Below are 21782 nucleotides of genomic sequence, written 5' to 3'. Positions count from 1 at the left end.
GAAGAATACACAACACTCTAAAAATACACAATACAACTATGATTACAGACTTGTCACTGACAAGTCAAATAAGCTCCTGTCAAGCTAACTTTTCATTCTTTGAAAATAAAAATTTGACAAGCAAACTGTATAAACATAAGAAAGTCAATCATTAAAATAAGCATTAAAAATACAATGGTTTATGCACTGTTAAGACTGATCAACTGCTTCAAAAAAAACTAACAATTAACAAATCACTGGTGATTATATTTCTCTCCTTTTCAATGAATAATATTGAAAGGAAAAAAGTTGCTCTATCACAGAAAAAAAATATATATATATATACACCACTTATACAATAGCTAATTTAAAAGAAAGTGTAGCATTTGTTTGCTTTTGTAAGAAAAATGAATTCAATACTAAGTTGAGTTCTTGTTCTTTTGAGAAATTACTTCCACGAAATCACAGTTCAGAGCTGCACTACAGGTTAGATACTCTGAGCTATCAGTAGAGTTACAAAAGCAGCCTGCAGACAGGATAAGATTTCAAAGTCTGGGAAAGAGGTTCTGCCTCTTCAGGTGAGAATATAGATCACCGTTTTCCTACTTTGTAAATCCCTCTCTCTCCTTCTGAAAAGAATATACCCCTTCTCCCTCTCTTTAAGCATAAAATATTTCTCCTCTTTTAACCCTGGTAGACCCCTTCATTTCTTAAACGTTTTGTATTATTTTCCAACGAGCTAGACAAATTCTCTTTGCTACTCTAAGTCTTGTTACTACATCAAGCTCATCTTGTATTTAATAGTACTGAAACAGGACCAACCATTTTCTGTCTCTCCCAGATTACCATAGGTAAGAAACACAGGATATGTTAACTTCCATGCAGGCTCTTCCGCAGTGTCTTGTATTACTACAGCATGAGAATGTACAGCTAGGCTGTCACTGAAGAGCAGATTATGCAAGGTCACTTGTCATCCACAACCAGATGGTTTTGATACAGCCCTTTTGTTGTCAGAGCAGGATGTGAATATGCTCAACAAGACAGGTATGTGCAGTGCTCTCACTGAGCAGGAATAAAGCATTACTTGTTGAGATCATTCATTACATAAGAGACTTACTGAAAATATATACATATATTTTTTTTCAGTAAGATTCTCACAAGGTATATGCTTATCACAGAAGACACAAGTTAAGGCTGGGCACTGGCCAGCAAGACTCACACCAGCAATTACGCTCGCTCCAGAATAGGAGATACTCTGGGCAACAAGCAATTGCAATCTCAGTTTTCTCAATACGCATCTTTACCAACTCTGACTGTACACCAGTGCTGGTAAAGTATCTTAATGGAGCAGCTTCCACTTGGAACAGTTAAAGTTTCTGGTGAAAGGAATGGAAAGCTGTGGTCTTGTAAGAGGTTACCAGATCTTTATTTTTATTTTTTGATTTGTGCAAAACAACTTTACCCTATTGTTCTCAAATAAAAAAACAAACATTTTTTAAAAGATTCAGCCTGAGGGAGACATCTGGCATTGAATTTTTCAGATGTTTAGAATATGGCAAAAATTAGTAGTAAGTGAAAATAGAAGCTTTTAATGAAAAACGTCAGGCACCTTAAACAAAAGACAGTATTACCATAACTAGCTGAGAATTTTGCAGTAGGACTGCAACACTCGAAACAAACAGTCTTCCTAACCCTGCTGTGTCTCAGCTGAACTTCTGAGAAGACTGAAGCACAAGTAGAAAAGTGAAATTCAGCTGAAATTTAAAAAAGCAACATGATTCCAATTCAGAGAAGGAAAGTATTAAAGGAAGTTTACAGAATGCAAAATCTGGCAGTATCTTCCATCTGCAACAGCACTGCATGTAATTTTTACAGGTTGGAATAAAAAAAAGAGCACCTTTTGACTATACTTTGGAGATGAAACCAGATGATAAGGAAATACAGGCTTTTATCTTAAGGAATTTAATGATACTTTACTTTTAACACACAAGTACTACAACAGCATAAGTTTAAACACATTCCTAAGAAAAAGCAAAGAAGTTTCACTTACTGAAAATAGGAATGCAACCACAGCTGTTTCTGTGCGGTCTGTATGCTGTATGGAAGGGAACCACCAGCTTAAGGAGAAAAAAAAGATACAGTATTCGCTTTTTGAGAGACATTCTGAAAGCAGCAATGGACTTGGGACTGTTATCCCTATTGTCCCCATGACTTATTTTTTGAAAACTTAAATGCTTCAAAAATATAAGGTAGAATATAGCCAAATATACATAGTAGAATTCAAAGTATTTTTTTACAATGGAACAAGTCTCCAAAGACTAAATAGCAAATATACACTAGGAAAAAAAGAGAACCGGTATACAGCCTCTAGAATTCAGTCCTATCAAAAGAAATATGTGGTTAATTTTTTGTTTTGACATTACTTAAAAAAAAAAAAACCCCAACAAATTGCAGTCATTACTCACACAAGCTAGAGGGAATAAAACAAGCAGCATTCAGAAAAAAACCACAAACATTCTAAAAAGCAGTAACTCTTCAGGTAAAATTGCATGTCTTGTATCTTCTCCTTGGCTAGCACATGTTGCAATTTCTCCAGCCAGCATTTAGGTCCCTCTGAATGGCAGCTCCAGTCAGCTGTTGCATCAACCACTCCTCTGATTTCATATCATTTGCAAACTTACTGAGAGTGCACTTCACCCCACCATCCTGGTAAGAAGTTACTGAACACCTGGTACCAGTACGAGTGCTTGGCACACACCACTGGTGGTGGATCGACAGCAGGCCTTCATGACACTGATCACAACATTTTAAGCCTGGCAGTTCAGCTAGTTTCCAGTCCACTTATCTAGCTTGCACTTCATCAGTTTATCTGTAAGAATGTTATAGGTGATAATGTTGAAAACCTTAATGAAGATAGATAGTTCATCTAGAAACTATCCAGATCTAGATCCAGTGCACTCCCCTCATTCATCAAGCTAGTCAATCTCATCACAGAGGGACATAAGCTTCGTTAAGACCAATTTTTCCTTTTAAAAAAAAAAGTCCATGCTGACTACTCCCAATTATTTTCTTGTCCACATATTTGGACAGGGATTCCAGGATTGCTTACTGCATCACCTTCCTGGGGATCAACAGAAAACTGACTGGGAGATTCTCCAGATCCTCCCCTCCTTACCCTTACTCTTCCTGAAGGCAAGAAAAAATTCCTTCCTTTCAGTTCTCAGCAGTCTTATCCAATTGCCATGACCTTTTGTAGACTAATCAGCAGCAGACTCACAATGACACCAGACAGCTCCCTTTACTGTATCAAACAGTACACTACAGTATCTCTTCCAGGTTGGTTGAGACTGTGCTTTCTACACAAATATACTGACTTAATAATGATAAATGTAAGGAGACTGAACAGACCAACTACACACTGCATTATCAAAAAATGACTAATGAGCAGTAAAAAAAAATGTTCTGTTATAACTGATATACACAATGACACTGTGAAGACAACAAGAGATAAACTTGGAATAAGTACAAACTCACAAACTGGAATATTCTGCCAAAATCTAAGTATAACTGGAATTAGAACACTGGGCAAGAGCTGCATTTTCTTACACAATCACACATGAACATGATAACATAGATTTACATGTTATATATACCAATATCTAGAACATGTTTTTTATATTCAAACATAATAGAACTGGAAGTCAGAATCCAACTAATACAAATAATAGAATTCTGCTGCCACCTACTCAGCCAAGTTGTCAGCAATTTGGCAACTTCAGCTTCATTCAACAGCAACCACTGAAATGATTTTGCAAGACACTGTTACCACAAAAAACTAATAAATGGATTTCCTTTTGCTCATCTGCTTACCAGGATAGCCTTCCAGACTTTGCCTCACATTGCTCACAGTAGGATAAACCTTCATGGAGAAAAAAAAAAGTTGTCTTTAATAATGTAGCTTTAAATGTACATGAGATCAATTTTCAAACAACAAAAAAATCACCTTAAAGAAAACTTGTTATCAAACTAATAAACCATTAAAAGCTTCATTTTTTTCAGAATGAATAAAATCACACTGGAGTTTAAAACTAGTACCTAAAGGACATACCAAATGAATCGGAACATCACATTTAAGAAGAGCTGCCACACCACTGCCTGCAGCCACCAGGCTCTCCTGGAACTCTGAGCACAGCCATTTGGACCCATCAGCTCCCAGTGAACCAATGCTTGAGAACTGTCCCACAACAGGCCAAGACTCCTGTGCTGGTATTGATGAAGCATGGTCTTTCAAAAGCTATTGAGGAAAATTAAAACATTAAGACATTCAACAAACAAAGAAAACCTTAAGTAAGAGTTTAATATTGCTTCCAATATCCTCTATAGTCATTTCTGACAACAACCTGGCAATTAAGACCCATTAGGATCTTGGGCTTGCTCAGCCTGGAAAAAGAGAAGTGCTATGGAGAGACCTAATTGTGGCCTCCCAGTATTTAAAGGGAGTTTATAAACTTGAGGGAAATCAACTTTTTACATGAGTAGATTGTGACAGAACAAGGGGGAATGGTTTTAAATTAAAGAAAGGGGGATTTAATTAGATGTTAGGGGGAAGGAGTTTTTTGTTTGTTCGTGGTTTTTTGTTGTTGTTGTTTGTTTTTAACTGAGAGACTGGTGAGGCGCTGGAACAGGTTGCCTGGAGAGGTTGTGGATGTCTTGTCCCTGGTGATGTTTAAGGCCAGGCTGGATGAGGCCCCATAGGTTATCTGATCTAGTACTTGATCTAGTGGCTGGCAACCCTACCTGTGGCAGGGGGTTGGAACCTGATGATCCATGAGGCCCCTTCCAACCTAAGCCATTCTATGATTCTATGATCTCCAAATAAACATACTACTCTTTAAGAGAAGATGAAACATCAAAATTTTATCCTAAAGCATTAAAGCCAACCTTTAAGTAACTAGTAAAAAGAATGCCAGGATCTTTTCCTATAACCATGAAACAAGAGTTTCAGAAGTTGTAACCACAAGCCTTTTTACATTTGATGATAGCTGATCTTAAAATTCTTTTCATACCCCAAAGCCCAAGCTATAATGAGAGGAAAACAGAACAATTGAAAAGAAAACTAAACGGTTTTTTTTTAAGTTGTTGTTAAGCTGTGAACGGAATTTAAATGTCACATTAAAAACAGATGGATATAAGCACATACTAACTTGTGTGTAGTAGAAACCTTTTTCCTCTCCTCTGTGTGTGGGGGGGGTTTATGACTAAAAGGCTTTAGTCAGTGTAGTGTTATCAGATATATCTACATTGTTATTCATTAATCTTTTCAAAATCACAGAAACATCTGCCATAAGAACATTTTTATCCTTTACAGCTTTCTGTTTTATTTTGTTTTTACTCATTGTCTTACTGGCAAGAAAACCTGAGCAGATATTGGACTCCTAGTCACAGAAGACTGGATTTTTATAGTGTCCAATTTTTTAATATAGGAAGCCACCTGAATGATGGTGAATCTTCACATATCTGTAAGCAAATAACACTTCAGAATGCAAGCTGACCTGGGTAATAGGGCTGACGAATATGATGTGCAAGATCTGCACTGTTGTAAGCTTATGCTTTTGCTAGCTTAAGCTGTATCAATGTATTACAATATTGTTGTGTAGCTGCAAAATTAGGTGCAACTAACGAATGCTCTCAAATTACATTTACAGTTAAAATGATATCAGTAAAAAAAGTTAGAGTACCTTTCTGAGCTTAAGATGACCCCACTTCTCTTTATCAATACCTTGATATCGTCCAGGAGTAGAACCAAGCAGATATACTCTACAGAAAGAAAGAAATATTTGTAGCTTTACCACCCAACAGTGGAAATCAAATCAATGAGAAAAGCTACTTTGTGACCAGGAAGTAGAAGGTTGTGCACTTCATAGCAGAAAGCCATGCCCTATATTAGCTTCAGAAACATTATACGTGCATATAGTGCTCTGTCTTAAAGTAAAAATGCCTATTCTTAACACAATCCTCATTATAATATCCTTCACATATATATTCCTCATACAAGAGGAATTATAACGTAACTCAGACTCTTCTACCAGTAATTTTCTGAAGCAAACATTTAACGCAGACTGACTTTGCATCTCTATCACTTAAGACCAGCTCTGTCAAGTTACTGATTCAGTTTTTTTCATTTCTTTAAAACATATGTTTAAAAACTAGATGTTGATCAATTCAACATATTTGCATAAGAGATTCAAATGGAACTCAATATTACAAATAAGAATGCCAAAAATGATATGTATGTATACTGAAGCGATAATTTATCCAGATACAAGAATGATTCAAAACTTCAAACTTAAAAATAACCTAAATGTGTTCTACACAAAACACAAAAATTAAACTATGTAAGTAGAACCCAAACTTTATCGGAGTAAATCTGCTTTGGACTACTTCATGTTCTTCAGTTTGCAGAATGAGCAGCTCAGGAAGTCTGTCAGCCCCACTGAAAACTGCGTGAAGTTCAACTCATGTTAGAATACTTAAGTCTGAAACAAGGTAATCTTACAGAACTGATCAATTGTGTAACAGCTCTTAACAGTAGAATCCTTAAGTTTGGGTGAGGGGGAAGCATGCAAGTTATTATAAACGTAAGATATACCTTGTCTCTGATAAATCATGTTCTCGAATCAGATCTATCCATTCCTTGAGCACAGGAGAACTGTAAGCCATCAAGTAACTTATTAGGTCAGATTTAAAATTAGTTTCAGATTCACCAGCAGAATCAGATGATCCCTGAGGTAGCCTTGGATATAAAGGGCTTAGCCATATTCTAAAAAACAAAGCCACAAAAACAAAGACACCACACGTTATCAAAAGGCTTAAGTGACTAAAGCAGATGTGAAGGTCCTAAAAGAATACTTGACGTATTTACTTTAATGTGATGCTACTAACTCTAAAGCAACTTGCCAGAATCATCCCGTTTTATACCCAGTATCACAACACTTCTTATTTAATTTGAAGACAACAAATTTAAACACATTTATCCACGCAGATGTTTATAGGTTTGACTACTGTGGAAAAGGCCGGGCTCAGACATAAAGGTACTCCTCTGAAATGCATCAGAAACGTTCCAATGACTATAAGAACTACGGCCTTCATCTCTACGCATCCTGAACTCCACAGGGGAGGAGACTTTGCCCACAATGTAACAGACCTTCACACAAACACAAGAAGGATTATCATTTATTTATCATCTCATCGGGTCAGCTGAGGTTAATATGGTCTAAATGCTGATTATTTTCCAGTAAAGATAAGGCCCAAGTGGTCATTTCTCAATTCTGTGCTCAATTTAATTTACATAGAAAATAGTGAAAACTAGGTGGCTAAACTGCTTCAATGAATTTTAAATTCCATTTAGTACTCGTGTAAAGCCTGATTTTCAACATATTTGTTGAAATTAGTGTTTAATGACAGGAAGAGTTGCGTATCTAGCACAATCAAGAAAACAGACTAACACAGAACAAGCCATACAGACTCATTAATTAATAGCAGGGAATCAAAAGACCTGCTAGACATTGTTACTTACCCCTGAGTTTTCTGGTGCCAGTCTTCAGCAATAAGATTGGATGTATGTATCACAACTCGAAGACCTTCTTCATATAATAACAACATCATTTTCCTTAAAAATAGGATATACAATATGATTTATTCCTGAGCACAGCTCATCATCTTGTGACAAACTTCCAGAGGCAACCAGGAACTCTTACAGAACACTTTATTTGCTATGCTCTTTTAAATAAACCTACTCCTTTGCAGATACAAGACATCCTCTTACATATTAAAAAAAAATAATAATCTACAAAATGATTAATTGATAAAAAAAATACTGCATTGCCCAGAAACCAAAGATCTTCACTATAAAGAACATAATATCTAATCTGTTCTTAGCAGTTACTTGCCATCTACAACATTCCCTTTGTAACTCTCCTACAATTCAAGTTTTGCTTTGAGAAGACTAAAAAATAAATAAATCAGTAATTGTTTCCAGATTGCTCACATCAGCTGCAAAAACAGAGTTGTAAATCAGTGTTCTGATCAGTCTGCTAATGACTGATAAAGGCTGCACTATAATTTTGGTATTAAGGGATGAGTTATTAACAGCTAATACCTACAGCCCATTGAGTCTAGTTGCTTAATTGGCACATCTTACATTTACTTAATACTTCATTTGTTTCCTCAAAGGAGAAAAATCTGATTATTTATAAATAGAAAATAATAAAATAGCAATCTTCCTATGAAAGTCAGCTTTGCAGCTTTAAAACAATTTGCAGATACAAGAAATAGACACATAAAACAAGATAGACGTTACTTTCAGATTTGATCAATATGCATTAGGCATGCCTTCAAAATTATGTCTTCACATACAGTAATTTTCCTGTTCTCTAAATACATTCAGACATTAAATACCAGTAACTCTGTGTCATCTTTAGAAAGGGAGCTTTCTGCTTCATAAACATTACTTACGTATGGTGAGTTCCAAATGCAATATCCAGTTTGGCCTATAAAATGAAAGAGTTGATCACTATAGATTAGTTCAAAACTCCTATTGTGTGCTTCTAATATGTAACATTATTATTAAAGAGGGAAGGGTGTTTCACCTTCATTTTGTTTCATTTCACTGCTCTCTAGTGGACATATCACAAAATACATTATTTTTTCCCTCTCAATTAACACCTTTAAAATTTGTCCTTACCACTTGCTAGTAACTACACCAGCAAGTCTATCATACGGGACGTGACATTCAATTCTTGGTGTGCACGTGAAAAGGAAGTATTAAACGTAAAACAAAATTTGTTGGTAGCATATTCGAAATCTTAATCTCATTAAAAAATTAGTTGCTAGTCCACTACTTAGCATTAAGAGCCGATTAGTACAGCACACTGCAGCTCAGAAAACTTGGCCTTGAGAACTCACTAAGTATGGCATTAATACTGTAATTTCCAATAAGCTCATGTTTGCCAGACTGTCTGAGAAAAGAAGGAAGATTTCAATATCATGTTTTCCAAGAAGATATCCCCATTACCAACAATGTAGCTCTCCCAGCAAAATCCAGACCATTGGCAAGCTGCTATAACCACATCACTCACTCAGGCTGAAGCCAACAACTTTATGATGGAGACTATTTGTAATAATATTTTCTTCTTTAAGACCTATTTGGACTAAAAATAATTCTTTGCTTAAACTTAAGATCACAGTGACACAAGTACTAAGTTCTGTGCTTTCGACAAACAGTACTTCCTTTCGAGCCATCCTGAGAATTACAGTGCAATATCTTAGTGGAGACAGTGGGCACCTCTTCTGTAAGCCAAGACATTTTTTGAAGGCAGCTATTCTGAGCAAACTTGTTGTGGGTGGCAGCCTACTGCAATTACACAACTTTTAGACCATAGTTCACATGCTCCTATGGTTCTGGCAAGTATACTCCTTAAAGCAAAAGAATAAATTCTCAACTTCCCATACAAGGTGTTTCTCCTCTCACAAGAAGATTGAATAAGATAAATGGTTTAAATTCAACCAAAGGATAACACAAATGTCAGTTACCTGACAGAAGCTAATGTTCTCAAAAGGGCGTGCTTGTGCAAGCAGTTCAGCTTTGGATTCTCTCTTTTCACCATGAACTATCAGCAATGGCTTCTTCCTGAAATAAAACAAGAGTATTATTAAAGCATCAACTGAATTAGCAATCGATCCAAAACAGTCTTTGATGGAGCTATGACTTCTGGTCCCTAAGTCCAATGACCTATTAGAAAGATAACACTAAAGACTATACTAACTCAAAAAAGCATTAATTGCCTCTTAATGGTTTCTTCTAGAAAAAGACAGAAAACAGGAAAAAAACATATAAAGTCTGGATCTGTAAGACAATGTTACTTTACAGAGAAGATATGAAGAAGGAGAAGGCTAGGTCTATTCCAGCAGTAGTTTCACATTTACTTTCTAATAATCTGCTCTACTGAATTTTCAGTAAAATGCAAAATAGAAAAGAAAATTCAGTGTCATAAGTGTACTTCATTTGTGATAGATTGCCATTGTCAGAATGTCATTTAAGGAAAGACAAGCAGCTTCCATGACAATATACAGCAACTCTAGCCATTACATATCACTCCAATCTCTTTCACACTCTTCTCTCATGCTCTTCAACATAAAAATTCTCATTCTGTTTTCACAGTTCATCTACTGCACTGCTCTCTTGGCCTGCAATGGAGTGTCTTAAACATTACCTAATAAAAATCACAACCAGCCATACTGAACTGCCACCATTTAACACTGTCTCATAAAGAAGCAAGAAATCAGTAGAGAAATACAGCGGAGTAAGCGTGGAATAAGCCTATATGCACACAATTGAGGAACACTGGTTTATCATTCAATTATAAGATGAATTCACATGAACAGAGTTACTTGGAAATTGTATTATTTCATTTTTGTAAAGTAAACATACCTGTATTCCTGTGGATACTGTCTCACAAGCCATGCCACATCTATACAGTAGTTAAACTTGTACATAAGAAGGAAAATAAGCTCATTAAAAAGAAGCAGTTATTTGTCAGAATGATGGAGTATAGAAAAAAAATGCTTTCTACATGAAGTTATTGTTCATTATCACTTACATTATACAAACGCATAATGATGCTCCATCACACAATGACACTACAAAACTGCAATCAGCATGTTGCAACAACAGGTTCATTTTTCACTTTCAAATGCTTTCTTTCGCATCTCTTCATTCAAGAATAAATTTAGGTCACTCAAAAGCATGCAGTAGTGTTCATAAAGTTTAGAGTGCAGACAAAAACAATTGTATGCACATAATGTAAAAGCTGAAGTGCAGTGTCCCCTTCGCCACGTGTTTACACCAAGAATGAAAGGAAAAGCTTCCATGCAATAACAAATTTCATGCCTTAGACTGCAAAACACATTCTGTTTTATCATTCAGTTCCATGAAGATTCATTTGTCAGTTGCACATTTCCAGAGCACAAGAGAGAAAGTAGTTTTACATTTGCTTGAATTCTAAGCAGAACACAGGATCATTTTTATTTTTTATTAATACGATATACAGTTGAAAGCATTCAGGGTTCTCTTAGTATTTTAATGAAGTTCCCTGCTGAAATCAGCTACATGGCAAAAACATGGATTATCATGTACAGGTTTGAGGATAGATGAAATAAGCAAGCAATGGCAATTTGGCAAATAGGAAACTCACCTGAGCAGAAGACACAAGGGTCCCAAAAAGAGGAGACAAAATATCTATTAAAAACATTAAGACAAAAATGAGTATAAAAAGCTTAAGGGAACCTTTTGTGTCTTAAACAGCACGATTACTACAAGTGCTAGATTCACAGACTGAGTGTAACAGACATTGACAAGTTTACCGAGTAGAACGTTCAAGTCCCTGGGTCTGCTGTGAAATGCTTATGGGCATATGGTTTTAAATAGCATTACCCCTCTCAAAGCAGAGCATCAAGATCAAAAACTTACTAGGAGGAAGACTAAGACCAGGTAGAGAAAGGGACATTGAACTACTTTCTCCCCTATAGAGGGTCTTGAAGAACTGTGGCAAGTTAGAAACAGTAAGGGCACAGTTAACACTTAAAGAGTTATCTGCTGTAGTCCATTAGTGCTAATACAGACAGCAGTCCTAGAGCTCCTTGCTTTTTATTGCCCCCCCCTCCAATTCTGGGGGAGAGAGAAAGGAAGAATACAACTACGCACTGCTTTGATACCCTGTTGCTCAACGCTGATACACAGACCAGATAGACAGACTATGTGGGGAAGGCTGCAGAGCAAACTACTAGCGTATGTGGATCCTTAGTCTACATTATTAGACTTTTATTATAATGGGAACACAAAACACTAATCACATGGAAGATTTAAAACCGCATGAACTTAAAGCACAGCAGCAACTTCAAAATGTATCTGACAAATGGGTTATGAGATATTGCATCTTTACTAGAATATCTCTATAGGAACTGTTTTGCACATTAAAATAAAGAAATAGCCTCTGCACCAGCTCAAGTAATCACTTAACAGGATAATTACTCTTAAGAAAAAACTGCCCAGAAGCCAGAGAGTTCACGAGGTAGGTGAAACTGTACAGGAGTAATGCAACCAAGGCCTCAGACACCAGGTTGTCTACAGCCAGTGCTACAGTGGGTACATAAGGTTGAGTAACAGTTACAGCTGCGTTTTATGATAAAAATGGATGGAAGATCCATACAAGGAGCTACAGAAGTTTCCTATCTCATTTTACTATATGTGCACAAATCCTCTGTTAATGATTGCTTTTGATTTAGGCTTGCGATGCACGAGGGTTTTCTGAATGTAGGGATGGTTACAGGTGCACACTGCTTCTTACCCTTACATAAAGTAAAATTAATTTCAGTCACGTGGCATTCCCAAACCATCAGCGTCATACACCATGGACTATTCCACCTCTGACTTACACTCGCTTCCAGTTGCACTGATGTGTGACTGCGAGCCCAAGTCATCAAAATTCACAAGCAGTACCATGTACCGTGTCAAGTAACAGTGACTTACTAGGTCCAAACTATTTGGCAGTATAAAGACAAGCACAAACAAGAGGTAACAGAACCAGCTCCTAAAATATTCATACTTGGAGCATGAAGCCTCGTTTAAACCAAGGAATCTTTGCATTTAAAAAAACCCATAAACTAAGATTAAGTGTCCTCATGCACACAAGACCCTCCCATCCAAAAGCCCACTTCTGTGAGAGCCACTTGCTCACCTTTTATGTGCAGGGCTCCCGAATTATAGCTCTGCTCAATTCCCCTGACTTTAGTGAGAAAAAACCCAAAGGGGTTCCCTCCACTCAGCAAATCCCAGGTATCTTGGGGTTCGCCAAGCACTTCGTTATAGTCCTCTGCTTTTTCATTCTTTGAATGTTCATCTTTGCAATGACTCTGAGGTTGCTCTCTGGGTGCATCACACTTTTCTTCTTTCAGTGTTTCCTTGCGGGTGTGCTTCTCTCGGTCTTCAGGCTCTTCATCGCTACTAGAAAGGCACCATCCCAAGCCCTCCTGGCCGGGCCTCTGCTTTTCTGCAGGAGGTGTTTGTGCAGGGAGATGTGTGTCACTAAACCTCAGTGGAGAAGCCTTCCTCTTGTGAGCGACCTTCCTGGCCTCAGAGCAGGGGTACTGCGGCCCGCTGGCTTCACTGCGTGGGGCACTCAGCAGCGAGGACGTCGACGGCTTTTCACTGTCAGAATTCTCCTCAGTGCTGTCCTCACTGCTGGACACAGTCCACCGCCCGTGGGCGCCTTCCTGAAGCATGTTGCTACAAACGGAGAAGAGACTTAAAGCCATGCGCTTCGCTATGCTCCAGGCTGTTTCCCTTCCCAGTCTCCACTTGCTTGTTATAATGACCTCCACCCCCCAGATTTGACACGATCCTCATATACAGAACGATAACGGGCTGCTCCCAAGAAACAAGGAAATGCGGGCAACAGAAGCGGCTATCAAGTAGGAAGCAGCTGCACAGAGAAACCTGCACGTGAGAAACCAGCTCGAGCAGAAAAGCACTCAGAGAGCAGGAGGCAGGATTTGCATCACTCAGCACTCCTCACACCGAACCCAGCGCTCAGAGGCGCAGCCCACGCTGCTACAGAGAACGAGAAAACAAGAGCTCGGAACCAACCCGGCGCACCTCCACTACCCGCCTTAACACCGCCCCCGAGGCGGGCAGAGCCGGGGCCGGGCGGGGCCAGCAGAGGCAGCAGCGCGTGGGAGCCGCGGCTGGCTGAGGGGGCGCGCGATGCCGCGCGCACCGCCACGCTGGGACTCCAACCGCCACTCCCGCCCCTCACGGCAACAGCGATGGTGCCATTACCGGCCCCAGCCCGGCCCGCACCAGGACCCCACAAGCCTACCGCTCACCCCAGCACTTCTTCGCGCCAGCCTGCGCCCGCCCCTTCCCGTTCCGGGAGGACGGCAGCTTCCCCAGGCCCTAGCGCTCGGGCTGGGGACCGAGCTCAGGAGGAGGAGGTGGTGCAGCCTTCGCCCCGCCCCACACAGCGGCGCCGTTGCCCGGCAGCCGCTTCCATGGGTTCGCTGCGGGAGCGCTGTGCCAGGGTGCGTGACGGGGCTGCTGCGGGGTGGGGAGGAGGCGGTAGCCCTGGGAAACGTGCCGTGCGGTGTGCGTGGGGAGTCCTTCCCAACCCCCTGTGGTGGTCAGCTACTCCCCTGTGCCTCTCGTAACCGATGGAGCTGGTATCGGACCCCGCGTTAACTCAGGGCAGGTGTGGTTTTTGCATAATGATTCCTTCAGCTCGGTGTTAATTACCGCAGCGGAAGCGCCCTGCTAACGAGGTAACTGCATGGCGGCTTCAAGGAGGGCGTGGGAGGGAAACAGGTGTAAAGTAAAGTCAAAGTCAGAGCACGGGCTGCATCAAAGCGTGCTCCATCTAGCAGAGTGAACTTGCCCTCTATGGGGCTGTCCTGCCTCCCTTTCACTACAGACTATGGCTGTACTTAAGCAACACGAGTACCTGCTGTCGTTCCGTAGTGAAATCAGCAAGCGCTCTGTGGCGCTTCCACTCGTTTCTCTCACTTTGTTAGTGCTTTTCTGTAGAGTTTAGAGGCCATCTGGAAGGAACAAACTCAGTGTAGTTTGGTTTTAGAGATCTGTACCGTATTTCCTAAATTTGGGGGGAAAAAATCTTTTAGAAGAAGGAAAAAATATTTTAACTAATAATAATTATAAAAAACCCTAAATGGACTAATCTTAGTCCCTCAGTTACCTTAGTGGTAGTTCAACATAGCTGTTACAGAGGTGGAGCTGAGCTTCACTGAATATATTTTTTAATCATTCAGTTCACTCAGTGAGTGCTTGTTTTATTTTTCCCATATCAGTTATTTTAAGTAGAAAATACTGCATCAGATTTGTTGTTTTTAATGTAGATTGCTTTGTTTCTGCAGGTTTTTGAAGCGTGTGATGAAGGTAACAAAGGCTATTTGAACAGAGAGGACTTTGAGGTTGCCGTAGTAATGTTGTTTGGTTATAAGCTCTCAGAGGTATGTATTTTTTTTCTTTTATATTCTGAATATCCAGCTTACATAGATGTCTTGCTGTTGAGAAAGCTATTTACTGAATGGTCTGTACTAATTGGGGTAGATTGGTCTAGCACTGGTGAACAGAAATACCTACAGATTCTTGAGGTTTTCTTTTTTATCTGGGGATATTATTTCAAAAGAATGTAATCAAACCTTTCTTGCTGAGAAGTTATTCTGTAGACTCTGAGCAGAAGTATGCATTGTGTTTCATATCTGTGCGTGATGTATGAAAAAAGTGATATACTGAGCTTGTTACTGATCAAGATTCAAAGTCAAACTTGTTCCTTATTAGTGGTACACTCCATTTCTTTACACAGTAGGTTCATGAGATGTGAAACAATTGCATATACTACTAATAAGCGTGTATTCTCAAAGCCACCTATTTTTGGATTCTAATGGAAGTTAGACTTTTTTAGTCTTCTCTAATATAAATCTATAGCTGTATGAGATTCTCAAGAGAATAAAACTGTTATTGAGAGGAAACAACGTGTTGTGTACTTGTAGGAAGATACAGGATAAATTCTAAAGCTTTATGCAGTTTGAGAAATTACATTCCTACTCTAGTAAGGTAAGTAATTTCAAAAACAACATAAAGAATATACACAAGATTCCAAATGTCTGTGAGGTTTTTCTCATAGTGTGACAGTACAAACTTGAGTAATATGTTATACTGTAGACTTAATATAGAAATCGATTCATCTTTCTTCTGCTGTTTGAGCAGTCTTCTTCCCCAGGGACCACTTGTGAATAATTTTATACTTTTTTCTTCCTTTCATGTGAATTTTCAGAAAATAGCCTAAGATGATCATAGATAACTCTTTGTATATGATCAAACAATGTGAAAATCATATAAACATTGTATTTAACTTTGAAAGTAGTAATCTGTTACATTTCAGCTCTGAGTAAATATTTTCCTGATGAACTAGAGTCAGATCTAAAAATAATTCAGGATACTAAAGTGAATCTTAACTGCTGAATTCCAAATCTGCAGTGCTCAGTTTCCCATTACCTGTCTTCCTGTATGTTTTTACACTTGTTTAAAAGCTAGCTGTTCTTTTCCTACATTCCCTGAATGTTTTTTTGTTTTTTCCCCAGTTGGAGTTCTGAAAGAATGATTAAGGCATTCAAACGACCAGTTTCTGTGCATAAGTCACTGTTGGTTCCTTTTTGGGAAGAGAATAGAAGTGGAGGACTCCCAGGAAGAAGGGAGATGTCAGTTTAGGCCTTTCTTCCTGGAATGGTGCCATGTCACACCTGTTGTGTCTCTAGACAGTGCTGTGACCACCTGGCTGTAGACTATTCTGTCTGTGCAGCTGCACAAAAATTAATTGAAAACATTTGTTCCAGGAATGATTCTGTCCTCTGGTGGTTTTGCTATTTCCTTAAGTGGTCACAATTCCAGCAGCTGCTGCCCTTTATACAATGATCACTTACTGTGAAATGCTAAAAGCCATGTGTAGACAGATACTTCTTTTCATGGTGCTCTCTAACATACATTAACTGTGGCTTATGGCACAGCCATCCCTTTTACTTTTTCCTGATGGCTAGGCATTGTAAGTGATCTCTTCAGTGTTTTAGTGTGTTTTTTTGGTTGCTTTTATATATTTTCAAAAAACATGATCTTTCTGTACACCAGATAGGAACTAAGTATAGAAGTTGTGGACCTAAACATTGCTTGGAATCCAGCTCTTTAGTGTATTATTGTGCTTTATTTATGTTGTCAAAATGATTGAAATCAAGGATTACAATAAAAATCCTTGTATTTTTTTGGAATCACTAAAAATAGTCATGACACTTAGAGTACTTTCAACAGCTTTCCAAGAAACAGGCATCAGTGGATGTATTTTACTTAAGGTAAAACCTTTTACTCAACTACTCAGCATAGCAACCTAATTCTTATTCCAGTGGGAGTGGCAGTTATCTAGCATCATCAACTGTAATCAATTGGTTGACTGCATTTTTGGTAATTTGTTGCTGCTTATTTTTGGTCACGTTTTCATTTATTCTATAAATTAAAAGTTATGCTAACTTTACCCACAAGATGTCACCAATGAACTCTTTACTGAAGGAAGTAGGACCTAAAAACTTAAATCCCATTCCTACTTGTTTTTTTCTTAATCATTTGTTGCAGTTTAACAGAACTCTTATTTAAACATTGTTATTGTGTGTTTATTCAAAGAGATTCCAAACTTTTTACTCTTAAAGTTAAACCTTCTCAGACAGGTAGCTAAGAATACTTGAAAATGTATTCCCCTAGAATATTTTAATTGATCTAAAGCACTGTCATATTTCAGCACTCATTCAGCTAGCTAACTGCATGTTCAGACACTTTCAAATGAAAAGGTACTGCAGGAATAATAGTCATAAAAATGTTTTGTTTTCTCAGCTGAAGTTTTGTTCCTGGTACTACATGTTACACTTAGGTTTAAGGAAAAGCATCCTCCGCTTTGTCTAGGTGTTCAGTGGCCAAAAAGCAACCAGTCTTTTCCCTGTCCTAACTCCATCCCTTCACATCAGGACACCTGTGGCTCAGCATCTGCTGCTGATCAAGATGCCTACTGCAGGGCACCTTGGCATCTGGAGTATGGAAAAGCAGTCTGAGCTCAGAGCTGCTTACAAATTCCAGCTGCTCTTTGGCACATCTTATTAAAGCATTTTAAAAACAACTCCCTCATCCATTTGCCCAACTCAGTCTGAAAAAGCTTTGCAGATGAAATGGGATGTGAAGACTTAGGATAACTGGTCACGGCATGTTTGGCATGTCCTCCAGAATAGGCTGTACTTTGATTGCAGTAAAAGCTACCAGCACCTTATCTCTTCCCATGTGAAGTGCTGCAAGTATGTGCAGTCTTGTATTCTAGTAGCATAGATGGAAGAGGTTGCTTTCATGAACACTTGGTCATGCTAAAAAGCAATATAAATACAGTCCAGAGGAGACCTCTATGTTTTTTGTTTGTTTGTTTTTTAGTTATACACTCCCTTTTTATTCCTTAAATTTTTCAAAGATCTTTGCTAGTAACCACTTGGTCAGCTCCAAATACCATTCTAGAAAGTCAGTATCATTGTTTTCATCAAGTCGTTTAGCTTTTTGGCTTTGTGCTGTTAGTGAATCTTGACAACACACTAATAAATCAGAATTTTGGGAACACGCTAATCAACATCTATCGTTCCTTTGTTTCTATCAGAAAAATTGTGAGATAAGATCCTACTGAAAGGCATTAAAGGATGTATATAATATGAAAAATGAAAGGGGAATGAATTGGCTTCAGGATAAGTTTTCAAGCTGAATGATGCAAACAGGTTTTATTTATTTATTTACTGCTTTAGTCTGATTTACCAAATGAGTTTGATCAAAAATAGTTTGCAGGAGATACTCCAATCTGAATGCCAAATCAGAAATCTTTCCTTGTTTAAAGGGAAAAAAATGTCAGAGACTGACTCTCCAGAAATTTATTTTGCACATTACATTCTTTCTGTGTAGTTGAACTCCAATCTGCATAAACTTAACAATGCCTGTTAGAGTATATTTTGTTTAAGGTTAGGATCTTGATGAGGATTTTGTTAGGTTTACATATATTTTTAGTTTATTTACCCCAGAAGGGTGTTTTTTTTTCTAAAATTAAAATCAAATCTCATCTTGGCTAAATAGCATAATAAGTATAACACCGTAGTATAATATGTACTATTATGAGATCAGTATTTAATGAAGGCACATTATTGATATGATTTGGACATAATACAGAGTTCAGATTTATCACTTCCGTAGACAACCACTGTGTTATATCTTCTCTGTTGCAGGTGGAGGTGGATTCGATAATGTCTTCTGTGAGACCAGGAAATTCAGGTAATATACAAACATCAGTCAGTCAATGATCTGTACTCCTTTTTCCTTCATTAACTTATAAATAAATAAAATCTGAAGCTTGGTCTCTGAAGAGTTTTGAGAAACTTGATGCAGATTAATGATAAGTGAGCTGACCATAACTATTAAAGAGGATTATAGGATTTCATTGAGTTTTGGAATATTTCTAGTGCTTTTATGATAAATTTAGCTTGGAATTCACTTTTGAGCTTTTTCTTGCTTCTCAGAGTAGCATTTCTTAATATTATACAGATCAGTGATAGAGAAAAGTAATTAGAAAATGTTGGTGTTTGAGCTGATAAGTATTGAGAAAGATTTTCATTAAAAACGTTTTTTCTTTTGATACCATTTCACTGTTCACTTGGGCAAATACACCAGTCTTACAGCACGGTTCAATAAATATTTCTCACAGTTCAGTAAGTATTTCTGTCTGTAGCAACACCCACTTACCTAGTTCTACTTGTTTTGTTGGTTTTTTTTCTCTTGTCCTCGACCTTATCAGTGGTGCCAGTACATCTGTTTCTGGGGCTGTGTGGTGAATTGTAGTGGAGAGCTGATTCATGTGAAAAATAAAACTGTCAAAAATTTGGGTGTGTTTGTCATTAAGTTCCCGTATCAGTCCCACTTGTATCAGTACATTTGAAGGGTGTTATAATGGCTATCTGTTTATTCTGACTGTGATGTCAAAGCCTACGTTCATTAAGCCCTATTCTTAAAAGATTTTACTCCCCCCCCTTCCCCTCCTAAGATAAAATCTGTGTATGAATGCCTGGGTGAAAATTAGTGAATGAATGTATGGAGACTATGGATCTGTCAATATCTAGATGATTTGAGTATTTTTTTTAAGGTGACCTTTTTGTGTGTTGAGATACCTTTGCAGCCCATTCAGTAGCTCATAGATTGCCAGCTCTCACGATCAATGAATAGGCGGCACTCTGTTGTAGGAGTCATTCTATGAAATGAAGAATGTATACTATAATTTTCTGGGCTCTTATGTTACTCTGAAATACCCTGAAAGAGAGAAAAATAAATAGATGGAAATCTTATGTTGCTTTTTGTGGTTTCATTTTCCTATTTATCCAATTGAATGGAAAACTGTTCATGCAGACAAGTTCAGTATGTTTTGGCAACCTCTGTTATTAAATAAATTGTGCACGTAAAGAGCCTAGCAGTTGAAATCAACATGTCTTTGTAGTTCTGGAAATTGAGACTATAGTAGTTCTTAATGTATGATTTTTTTTTTTTTTAAGAAGAAATGAGGAAAGGAATACCAGAAATCTGTAAGTGTGGAGTCTAAGATTTGAATTGAGACAGCAGGTGGAGCTGGAGGAGCTGTGCTTTTGAGTCACTGCAGAAAGAATAGAATGTGAATGAATCAAAAGAAAGAGAAGTGCAGAGCTTTTGTTACATTATTTGATAAAGAAAAACATTCCTGCCAGATACTGTCACCTTTTTAAGAAAATTCAACTGTTAAAAATGAGCATGAAGCATACGTTAGAGAGCATGAGAAACACTGTTTGAGTTGATATGTGCTCTCTTTGCCAAAATAAAATGTATCTATCTGCCAAAATCTTTCTATCAGAAATTTTGTGTATTTCATGTGAATGCCTAAAGTTTTGGGGGTGTATTTTTGTTTCTTAATTTTATGGTTTTGTTTGGTTTTAGAATAAATGCTCAGTTAAAACAGAACTTGCAAATGAGGTGTGCATTTAAATTTATCTCATTTTTCCATTAATTAAAAAGATAAGATAAATGTACAGGTAAAGACTTTCATATAGTTCACTGGAAGAATAACCAATTCACATTTAAGCTTAATTTTATTGTGAATCTCATGGGAATCTGTATCTGATTATTTCAGCGTTCTGTCCCTGCTGGGAATGATGCCAGATGCATTGTTTATGCAGCATCTATGGATCTTTATCCTTGGCATGAAAGTTCTGTTGACTTAGAAATGTCCACATTTCATTCCAGCGCAAACGAAGATGAGATGACAGATAACTTAGAAGGAAAAATAAAAATAAACTGATGCATTATTTTTGAGTATAGAAAATACATGAGAAAATTTACAAGATGGTGAAATATTTGCATGAGCAAACTCTGAAGACCTTTATTTCCTTTTAGAGTTTTTTTTTTTGCATTTACATATATAATTCAAATGATTCTTAATTATTAGGCAATCATACAAATTTGTAAGGAGAAAAATAAAACAGTTTTTTTAAGGAAGATTTATCTGAACTTCCAATTTTTCTAGGTATATTATTTGAAAAGTTTTTAAATCTCATGAGTGCAAAGAAATCTGCACAACTACATAGTGATGAAACAAGAGAAATATTCACAGCGTTTGACATGCAAGGTAAGTTTTTCTCTCCTAAATATTTTGAATATTAATTCTTAAACAATAAGGTAAAGCCAAACACCTGAAGGAAATAAGAGATTGAGATGTCACGAATGCTGTCACATGAAGTAAAAAATTACCAAGGTAACAAAGACAGCAATTATATTATTATAAGTAAGTCAGAGACGGTAGACTGCAATGTTCTATTGGTAGCTCTAGGTAGTCTGTTGTTCTCCAAGCTCCTACAAGACAAATGTCTAAGCTATTCACCCTACCTACTAGCTCGCACTGTCTCGGATGCCCTGTCCCTGGAGACTTTCAAGGCAAGGCTGGATCAGGCCCTGGGCAACTTGACCTAGCTGTGGTGTCCTTGTTCATTGCAGGGGAGTTGGACTCGATGTCCTTTAAAGGTCCCTTCCAACTCTAAGGATTCTATGATTATTTCTGTTGCTTCTAGTCATGTGTCTTCACTCATTTATTTATGCCACG

At 37.8% G+C, this 21782-nt stretch overlaps 2 protein-coding genes across 24 annotated transcripts in view; one reads left to right on the top strand and one right to left on the bottom strand.

Moving 5' to 3' along the window:
- TDP1 (tyrosyl-DNA phosphodiesterase 1) overlaps positions 1-13960 on the bottom strand; it is a 40343-nt gene extending 26383 nt beyond the window's left edge. For all 5 annotated transcript variants that reach the window (XR_005860283.2, XR_005860284.2, XR_005860285.2 and 2 more), the window contains exons 1-12: positions 13921-13960; positions 12774-13321; positions 11232-11275; positions 10469-10524; positions 9571-9667; positions 8494-8528; positions 7556-7648; positions 6629-6799; positions 5718-5796; positions 4088-4273; positions 3850-3898; positions 2030-2096 (exon numbers count right to left, since the gene is read on the bottom strand). Coding sequence is in view for 2 of the 5 variants with exons in the window: in XM_025151003.3 (XP_025006771.2) it covers positions 2030-2096; positions 3850-3898; positions 4088-4273; positions 5718-5796; positions 6629-6799; positions 7556-7648; positions 8494-8528; positions 9571-9667; positions 10469-10524; positions 11232-11275; positions 12774-13317 (1421 nt within the window). In the remaining 3 variants the exon portion in view is untranslated. The remainder of the gene's footprint in view (positions 1-2029; positions 2097-3849; positions 3899-4087; positions 4274-5717; positions 5797-6628; positions 6800-7555; positions 7649-8493; positions 8529-9570; positions 9668-10468; positions 10525-11231; positions 11276-12773; positions 13322-13920) is intronic.
- EFCAB11 (EF-hand calcium binding domain 11) overlaps positions 13734-21782 on the top strand; it is a 97613-nt gene continuing 89564 nt past the window's right edge. For 17 of the 19 annotated variants that reach the window (XR_005860296.2, XR_005860287.2, XR_005860292.2 and 14 more), the window contains exons 1-4: positions 13734-14115; positions 14962-15057; positions 18895-18940; positions 21210-21311. Coding sequence is in view for 2 of the 19 variants with exons in the window: in XM_426458.8 (XP_426458.6) it covers positions 13861-14115; positions 14962-15057; positions 18895-18940; positions 21210-21311 (499 nt within the window). In the remaining 17 variants the exon portion in view is untranslated. Of the gene's footprint in view, positions 14116-14160; positions 14283-14326; positions 14353-14961; positions 15058-18894; positions 18941-21209; positions 21312-21782 lie in introns of those variants that run through there. The other 2 variants (XR_005860300.2, XR_006939460.1) reach the window with 2 other exon arrangements.

The sequence above is a fragment of the Gallus gallus genome, chromosome 5 (genome assembly GCF_016699485.2).
Source record: "Gallus gallus isolate bGalGal1 chromosome 5, bGalGal1.mat.broiler.GRCg7b, whole genome shotgun sequence".
NCBI classification, from domain to species: Eukaryota; Metazoa; Chordata; class Aves; order Galliformes; family Phasianidae; genus Gallus; species Gallus gallus.
Note: the sequence above shows the minus strand (reverse complement) of the source record. Positions and strands in the feature narration are given on the sequence as shown.